This window comes from Erythrolamprus reginae, chromosome Z (genome assembly GCF_031021105.1).
Source record: "Erythrolamprus reginae isolate rEryReg1 chromosome Z, rEryReg1.hap1, whole genome shotgun sequence".
Classification (NCBI taxonomy): domain Eukaryota; kingdom Metazoa; phylum Chordata; class Lepidosauria; order Squamata; family Dipsadidae; genus Erythrolamprus; species Erythrolamprus reginae.
The window spans coordinates 144,300,930-144,310,477 of record NC_091963.1 but is presented as its reverse complement, the minus strand read 5'-3'; the positions used below and the strand labels follow the sequence as shown (position 1 = coordinate 144,310,477).

At 43.8% G+C, this 9,548-nt stretch overlaps 1 protein-coding gene across 1 annotated transcript; it reads left to right on the top strand.

Annotated features, from left to right (window-relative positions):
* The first annotated feature begins 981 nt into the window (after positions 1–981).
* DAD1 (defender against cell death 1) lies at positions 982–8,487 on the top strand. Its single transcript, XM_070730132.1, has 3 exons — positions 982–1,301; positions 3,970–4,108; positions 8,340–8,487. The coding sequence occupies exons 1-2, from the start codon at positions 1,058–1,060 to the stop codon at positions 4,098–4,100; spliced, it is 375 nt and encodes a 124-aa protein (XP_070586233.1). The 5' UTR covers positions 982–1,057; the 3' UTR covers positions 4,101–4,108; positions 8,340–8,487.
* The last annotated feature ends 1,061 nt before the right edge of the window (positions 8,488–9,548 follow it).

Sequence of the window (9,548 nt, the reverse complement as noted above, 5' to 3'; positions counted from 1 at the left end):
GATAGGGTTTTTTTCCCTGCTGCTCGCTTACGGGCATGGTTTCTGAGCTCTGGCAAAGTACAGAGGGGTTTCGAAAGGCTGTAAGAACTAAATTAACAAGATGCATTGCATTCATGTAAACTAATAGATCCTGGACGGCCAGATGGCAGCAAACTTTGCAAAACCTGGCTGGCTTGCTGACCTTTCCAGATCAAAAATCCTAGTGCCAACTCCCCGGCTGAGGAATTGCTGGGAATTGAAGTCCATAAATTGTAAAGTTGCCATGGTTGGAGGTTAGAGACCTCTTGATAATATATTGTATCTTTTATTACCCATAGGCTGAAGGTAGTTAATATTTTTGTGCCCAAGAGGCAACTGGACTTTGTTTTTCGTGGAAGACGATTCGCTTTTTATTCAAGAAGCTTATTTTGGTTAATTTATGGGTGGATGGATCAGACAGATTGAAGGGAGGCTCAGAGAAAAGGATGAAAGGGATGGATGAGAGAAAGGTCAAAGAGAATAGAAGGATGGGAGGATCAGAGAAAGATGGACGGGTCACAGGAAAACTGAATGACTGAGAATCTACATAAGTATAATGCTTTCATAAAACATATTGTAAATATATATTTTTATTTTTTATACTTCTATTCCTGCATTGTAACTCATGGAGGGATTTATCCCCTTCACCCATTTTTTTGGAGGCGTGAAACCAAAGGAATGAAAGATTTGCTTTTTAAAGTTTCTTTAAGCACCAATCCACTGAGAATAAATTCATTCTTTTTGACCCCTGGATAGGATCAAAAGCGCACGCGCAAGGATGACTGTATCACGCATGCGTAGAAAGCGATTCACGGGCAACAAACAGCTGCTCGGATCATCTGACTACACCGCGCATGTGTCATCGGTCAAAAGTTGACGCACCACGCATGCGCATTAGTCTGCCCACACCAAGCTGACGTTGGGGGAACGCGGCTTCTACACTACGCATGCGCCTGCCCCAAAACAAACCCGGAAGCACTTGTGCTCGCTTCCTGCCACTAAAGCAAAGAAAGGCTGAGCAGCGTTGTCCACCGTCGTTATGTCGGGTTCGGCTTCTAGTTCGTCCGGCTCCGGAGCGAGCTCGGTGACCTCCGTGGTGCGGCGCTTCCTGTCCGAGTACAGCAGCGGGACGCCGAGCCGTTTGAAAGTGCTGGACGCCTATCTGCTTTACGTCATGCTGACCGGGGCCTTGCAGTTCGGCTACTGCCTCGGCGTCGGAACCTTCCCCTTCAATTCTTTCCTCTCGGGCTTCATCTCGGCTGTAGGCAGCTTCATCCTAGGAGGTGAGATGCTTTCTGACTGGGCCCAGTAGGTTTGCGCAGGCGCGACTTTCCCCGTGGCAATCCGCGGCTACAGGAGGTTCAGGCTTTCCCATGGTAACCACCACCCCCATTGACGAGTTTTGTACCTTGCGGGGCGGGTGTTTCTATATCGCCTTGGCAACGCTCCTTGAGGCGGGCGGGCCTTTGGGGTTGCCATGGCAATACAGATAATCCTCGATTCACAGCAGTTCATTTTGTCCAAGTTCGAAATTACTAGGGCACTGGAAAAAAAATGACTTTATGACTGTTTTCCAGACTGAACAACATTATTCAGACTTGCAGCATCTCTTTGGTCACAGGATCAAAATTCAGAGGCGCTTGGCAAGTGGATCATATTGATTGCAGTGTCAGGAGATCACAGGATCTCCTTTTGCGATCTTCTGACAAGAAAAGTCAATGGGCAAGCCAGATTCACTTAACAACTAAGTAAGAACTTTCATATGCTGATGATACCCAGCTGTATATCTCCACCCCATGTCCAGTCAACAAAACAGTGGAAGTGATGTGCCGCTGCCTGGAGGCTATTAGGGTCTGGATGGGTGTCAAGAGACTCAAACTCAACCCTGATAAGATGGAGTGGCTGTGGGTTTGCCTCCCAAGGACAATTCCATCTGTCTGTCCATCATCCTGGGGAGAAATTACTGACCCCCTCAGAGAGGGTCCGCAACTTGGGCGTCCTCCTTGATCCACAGCTTACATTAGAGAACCATCTTTCAGCTGTGGCGAGGAGGGCATTTGCCCAGGTTTGCCTGGGGCACCAGTTGCACTCATGCCCTTCTCACCTCGAAGTGTTCGGAAACTTCAGATCGTGCAAAATGCAGCTGTGAGAGCAATCATGGACTTTCCTAAATATGCCCATGTCAAATCAACACTCCGCAGTCTGCATTGGTTGCTGATCAGTTTCCGGTCACAATTCAAAGTGTTGGTTATAAAGCCCTTCATTGCATCGGACCAGAATATCTCTGAGACTGCCTTCTGCCGCACGAATCCCAGCGATCAGTTAAGTCCCACAGAGTTGGCCTTCTCCGGGTCCCGTCGACGAAACAATGTTGTCTGGCGGGTCCCAAGGGAAGAGCCTTCTCTGTGGAGGCCCCGACCCTCTGCAACCAACTCCCCCCGGAGATTAGGACTGCCCCCACCCTCCTTGCCTTTCGCAAACTCCTTAAAACCCACCTCTGCCATCAGGCATGGGGAAATTGATTCCCCTGGGCCATCTCTGCTTTACGTATGGTCTGTATGAGATGTATGATTGTTTTTATATTAAAGGTTTTTAATTGTTTTTAACTATTGGATTTGCACTGTTTTGTTGTTTTAAGCCGCACCGAGTCTCCGGAGAGGGGCGGCATACAAATTAAATAATAATAATAATAATAATAATAATAACAACAACAATAACAACAACAACAACTATAAGTGATTCATTGAACAAAGGTGGCAAGAAACATTATAATCTGGGGCAAAACATTACTTCACCAATGTTTCACTTAGCAACATAAAAGTCTGGGATTGATTGTGGTCTTAAGTCACGGACTACCCCTGTAGCCTAAACTATATTTAAGAATATCACTATAGAGATTTTCATTTGAACTGTGAGAATATGGGGAGGAAATACATTAATTAAGAAGTAGTTCTCAATATATTGGGTCCTAAATTTCTATTGCAAAGCAACACAGTTAAGTGAGCTTTGCCACATTTTACAATCTTTCCTGCCGTTAGTTCATTGAATCACTATAGTTGTTAAGTGAATCATTTCATTAAGTGAATCTGGTTTTCCCCATTGACTTTGCTGCAAAGATTACAAAAGATGATCATCCTGCAACTGTACAACTCTCATAAATATGTGCCAGTCGAGATGTGTTTGAATATTAGTTGGGCTGTGGGTTTGAGCTTTGAGCTTGGCATTTTGATTACAAACATTTCATCACCATTTGAGGAGACCAATGCGCTTTGAATTGTGTTCATCTGTCACACTGGTTTTTAAATACTTATTTAAATGCTCATTTAAAGACTACAACTTGTTTAAAGTATTTAAATATGGAGTTAAATACTTATTTATAGACCAATGTTCTGACAGATGAGCACAATTCAAACTACACTGACAATGTCTCCTTGAATGGTGATGAAACGCTTCCATCCAAATTGCCAAGGTTGGAGCTCAAGCCAATAGCCCAGTTACCCAACCTCCCAATTTGGATTATGTGACCATGGTTGTAATATTGCAAATGTGAAAACTGATTGTAAGCCTCTTTCTCAGTGCCATTGTTACTTCGAAGACCCTAAATGAATGCTTTCAAGTAGAAGATGAGCTGTACAGTACAATTTAATTTGTATTATGCTATGACATAAGATTAGTTTACTAGATTGGCTACTGTATCTTGCAGTGCTAAAACCAATTTTTGTGTTTAACTGGACTATTTGTCATTCAGCCGTCTTTGATTTTTTTCTCCAACATTACATTAAAACAAGGTTTGAGTGTCAAACTGTCAGCCCACAGAACAGATGAGTCACGCACAGGCTAGCTCCGAAAATGGGAAAATGGGAAATGTCATGTGACAGCAATGTCATGCGGCGGGTTTGACACTCATAAGTTAAAATAATGTTTTTTTACCTTCTCTTTTGCTTTATTTAGTTTGCTTGAGGATTCAAATCAACCCACAGAACAAGGGAGAATTTCAAGGAATCTCACCAGAACGGGCCTTTGCAGACTTCCTTTTTGCTAGTACCATCTTACATCTGGTTGTCATCAATTTTGTAGGTTGATGAAGAAGGTATGTGCACGTTTTAGACATGAGGGATATTTTTCAGAAGAGAAGATTTGCTGGTATAAAATAAGAGGTTGGAAAAAATATTTCAGGAAGCAATTTTGTGAAATGCCCCCTTTGGGGTGGCAAATTGTGTATTCTCTTAAAAGTGGGAACTCTGCTACACAGAGTAACCTGGAAATGTTTCAAGTGCAGAGCACCTGCTGCCAATTCTCCACTTCTCATCCACCTCTCAAATAAACAATCCATCTCATGTTTGAAATTGCAGTTTCATGCTGAAGGAGGGAAATTGCAAGTTCCAACTGAAAAATTGTAGAATTTCTCATATACTCTCTAATTATCAATAGTTTTAAAAATGAGATTTCAGATGCTGGTTTTTCTGTTCTCCTCCTTTTACGTTTCATGTTATTTTTAAATGGTGTATTTTAGTTGAAAAACTTTCTGTACCACAGACACTATGCAGAATAATATTCTTTGAACACTTTCCATATAATGGTCTTTTTATCACATTCTGATAAGAAGAGCCATGCTGAATCAGGCCAAAGCCCATCGAGTCCAGCATTCTGTGTCACACAGTGGCCCACCAATTGTCCATGGGGACCTTGAGCAGAAAGAGAAGGCAAGACCCTCCCTTTCCCCTGACCCCCAACAAATGGTACTCTAGGGAATTCTGCCTGCCTCAAGCAACATAGAGGCGCGGCACATGGACATCTGTTTCAATAACCACCGATACACTTGGCATCCATGAATCTGTCTAATCCTGCCTTGAAGCTATCAAGGCTGACAGCTGTTACAACCTCTTGTGGAAATGAATTCCATAAACCAACGACCCGCTGGCTGAAGAAATATTTCCCATGATTTGTCCTCACTTTCTTACCTATGAGCTTTAGGGCAGTGATTTTCAACCTTTTTTGAGCCGCGGCACATTTTTTACATTTACAAAATCCTGGGGCACACCACCAACCAAAATGACACAAATTAATTAAATAAATAAATAAATACATACATACATACATACATACATACATACATACATACATACATACATACATACATACATAACCCCCTCGTATATACAATCCCATGTAACATCCCCTTATAAATACAGTAAATCATCAATCATCCCTACTCAAATTTATATCTCATTTCTGGGTACTTCTCCTGTCTTTCCCCCTTTTCTCTCTCATGTTTGTCATTTCTCTCTCTTCCTCCCTTTTTCCCTCATTCCTTTTCCCTCTCACTTCTCCTCTTTTTCCATCCCTGTCTCTCTCCCCCCCTTATGTGTGTGTGTGTATACTCACTGGAAAAACCAGTTGAGGGCTGGGGTTTTTTCTCTTTTATTCTTTTCAAAAAGAGGTGTGGGCTGGGGGGCATTTCTTATTATTTGGGTGCTTTTTACCATATGCTTCAAGAATCACCCCTCTCTCTTTTGTTTCTCTCTCCTCTCATTCTCTGCCTCAATCATTTCTCCTTTTTTCTCCCCTTTTTGTTCTCATTTCTCTCTCTCCTTTCCTCTCCCTATCTGTCTCTCTTGCTTTCTCTCTCTCTTGCTATCTCTTTTTCTCTTATTTTCTCTCTCTCTCTCTCGTTCTCTCTTATTTTCTTTCTCTCTCTCTTGTTCTTTCTCTCTCTCTCTTTCTCTCTCCCTCCCTCTTTCTCTCTTTTTCTCACTTTCTCTCTTGTTTTCTCTCTCTCTCTTGCTTTCTCTCTCTCTCTTGTTTTCTTTCTCACACTCTTTCTCTCTCTTGTTCTCTCTCTTGCTATCTCTTTCTCTCCCCCCTTTCTCTCTCTCTCTTTCTCACTTTCTCTCTATCTTGCTGTCTGTTGCTGTCACTCACTCTCGTTCTCTCTCCGTTCTTCTCAGCGGAGGCCAGCGAAGGTGATATTCAATGTCGGGAGCGCGCGGGCGGTTCCGCGCGCTCCCTACCCCCCTGCTAGCCGCTCGGAATATTCAAAATAAGAAAAGCCTTCACCGGCGAAGGTTTTTCTTATTTTGAATATTCCGAGCGGCTAGCAGGGGGGGAAGGGAGCGCGCGCAACCGCCCGCGCGCTCCCGACATTGAATATTACCTTCGCTGGCCTCCGCTGAGAATGGAGAGAGAACGAGAGTTGGGCCATTTTTTGTCTCCTGCCACGCCGAAAGGCAGGAGACAGCGGAGGAGGAGAGGGGGCGGGCGGGGGGCAGCGCCGAAAGGCCGAGGGGGCCGGAGGCACCGTGGGGAGGCAGGGGCGGCCGCGGCTCCCTTCCCTTCTGCTGCCTGCGCCTCCCCGCCCCCCGCCCCCCCCCCCCCCCGGGCTGGCAGGGAGATGAGGAGCGCGCTTTCGGGGAAGCGACGGTGCTTTGGGGAAGCGACGAGAAGCCATGGGCGCGAGGGGGCCGACTTTCAAAGCAACCTTTGCCGGCCTCCCGTGGGAGGGTGCCAATAGCGGCGGCGGCGGGGGGGCAATAGCGGGGGGGGCGAACCGCCTCGCGGCACACCTGACCATGTCTCGCGGCACACTAGTGTGCCGCGGCACACCGGTTGAAAAACACTGCTTTAGGGAGTGCCCCCTTGCCCTAGTATTGTGTGATAGAGAAAATATTTTTTTCTCCATCCACTTTTTCTATCCTATGCATGATTTTATATACTTTGATCAAGTCACCCCTTAAACGCCATCTTTCAAGGCTGAAGAGACCAAGGCGTTGCAACCTGGTTTCATAAGGGAGATGCTCCATTCCCTTGATCATTCTTGTTGCCCTTTTTTGCACCTTTTCCAGGTCCACTATATCCTTCTTGAGGTGCGATGACCAGAACTGTACACAGTACTCCAAGTATAGTCTCACTATCGATTTGTACAGAGGCAATACAACACTTACCGACTTATTTTTGATTTCCTTCCTAATCATGCCAAGCATGGAATTTGCTTTTTTTACTGCTGCCACGCACTGGGTTGACATCTTCATTGTGCTGTCCACCAAAACCCCAAGATCCCTTTCTTGGATAGTCTCAGAAAGTTTGGTCCCCATCAGTTTTGTGGTATAATTGGGGTTCTTTGCCTTGATGTGCATAACTTTGCATTTGTTTAGTTTAAAATGCATTTGCCACTTTGTTACCCCACTCACTCAATTTCGAGAGATCCTTCTGGAGTTCCCGAAAATCAGTTTCACTTTTCACTACCCGGAACGATTTAGTGTCATTGGCAAACTTTGCTACCTCACTATTTACTTCTATATCCAGATCATTAATGGATAAATTAAAAAGTAAAGGTCCCAAAACTGAACCTTGGGGTACACCACTTCTCACTTATTTACTGTATTTTTCAGACAATAAGACATACTTTTTAAATTATTATTATTATTATTATTATTATTATTATTATTATTATTATTATTATATTTATATGCCGCCCCTCTCCAGAGACTTGGAGCGGTTCACAACAACAAAGCACAGTACAAATCCAATTATTAAAAAGAACAGTTAAAAACCCTTAGTATAAAAAACAGTCCTACACCCCAAACAAACCATACATAAAACAAAACGGCCAGGGGGAATCAATTTTCCCATGCCTGGCGGCAGAAGTGGGTTTTTAAGAGTTTGCGAAAGGTAGAGAGAGTGGGGGTAATCCTAATCTCTGGGGGGAGCTGGTTTCATAGGGTCGGGGCCACCACAGAGAAGGCTCTTCCCCTGGGTCCCATCTGACCTGAAATTCAGCTGACTGGTGGGAGACAGTCAAACATGCTCAGTGGAGCTGAGCTGGTTAACAGCTCATATGCCTCCAGAGAGAGCTCTGCGTGCCATTTGTGGCATGCGGGCCATAGGTTCACCATCGCGATCCTATGGGCTATAGAACATTAAAATGATTGGTATAATATTAGTATATGTAATTAGTACACAAATGTGATTAAGTTTGTTCCTCTTAATTGGTCTTTACTGTGTTATTTATCCTTAAGCAAATAATATATCTGGTGTTATGTGGAGCATACTATGAGTTTGTGTAGCATTTCCCCAACTAAAATTCAACATATTGAATTGGTGGTATCAATCACTGCTTTAGTACAAAGCATGGAATGGTTATGAGTGGGAAGCTTCAAAATTTTCCATAGGCAGTCTAGAGGAAAGAGGAATGGATACATTGATAACCATGAACCTAGGAAAGTTTAATATGTGATTGAATTTGCAACAAGTGCAGACAAGTAGTGGTGTTACAGCAAGCAAGATACTCCGAAAAGCAATTGTACCTACTTTTTCTTTTCCAGATTGTCCTGGATTGCTTGCTGAAGACTGGCCTCTGTTGGACAACATCCCAGACCCGAGTTTGTTTCCTAACAAGAAATAATCTAAGGATCAAAATGATTGAAGGAATTGGCCGTTGCCTTTTATGTCTCAATAAATTCATTTTTATTACCCCTTCTGTCACTTGTTTGGATCTTGACAGCAGTTAGAAAACCACAACAGTGTTGGCAGGGTTTGAATGGACGACACTTCTGTATCCTCAGATTTGTTAAGGATATTTCAGATAGTTGCCTAGACACCTTCATTCTGCAGCCAGCTGAATGTGCATTTATTTCTTCCCAATCTGTTGTGAGCTTTGTTCTTGTTGCCTAGATGTTGGAGATGGCTCTAAAAGCATTGACAATGCTAGCATTTCATTACTTTACCCTTTATTTTGCTGCCATCTGATGTTTATTTAGAATAACTGCATTGTCAAACATCTTCCTTGGTGACTACCTCTCATGGGGGAGAAAGGATTACGAAGTTACTCAGTTGTATCAAGAGCACAACAGTTTTTCTAAATTTGCACAAAGAAAGCACTTTTATTTCTGCTTGTAGGTTTTCAGCTTCCTATGCTAAAAGGCACTAGTCTTGACAGTATTGTGCAAAGCCAGATAGTGGCCAAAAATGTATTTTAAAAATGCATCCAAATCTCACATCCAGGGGACTGTAAGCTACCATGAAAATAAGACCAGGTCATATATATTATTATTTGCTCCAAAAGAGGTGGTAGGGCTTATGGCCATTCTGAAAGATCATGCTAGAACAGTGATGGTGAACCTTTTTTTCCTCAGGGGCCGAAAGAGTGGGGGCAGGTGCTATCGTGCACGTGCAAGTGCTCACACTCATAATTTAATGCCTGGGGAAGGTGAAAACAGCTTCCCCTGTCGCCCAGAGGCTCTCTGAAGGCCGGAAATGGCCTGTTTCCCAATTTCTAGAGGGCTCAGTAGGTTCATGGTTTGCCTTCTCCGGGCTCCAAAGGCTTCCCTGGAGCCGGGAGAGGGTAAAAAACCCTTCCCCCATCATCTACATACAAATCTAATAAATAATAATAATAATCTGGAGGCTCTCTGGAAGCCTGTGCAAGTCAAAAATCAGCTGGCGCACACATGCATGTTGGGCAATAGTTTGGCAATGGACAATGGTTGAGTTAGGGCAATGGTTTGCGTGCCGGCAAATATGGCTCCGTGTGC

Excerpts from the sequence above, each read along its gene's own strand:
- DAD1 (XM_070730132.1), top strand. The coding sequence starts at position 1,058 with ATGTCGGGTTCGGCTTCTAGTTCGTCCGGCTCCGGAGCGAGCTCGGTG. Across the intron at positions 1,302-3,969 it reads AGGCAGCTTCATCCTAGGAG|TTTGCTTGAGGATTCAAATC; the intron begins GTGAGATGCTTT and ends TGCTTTATTTAG.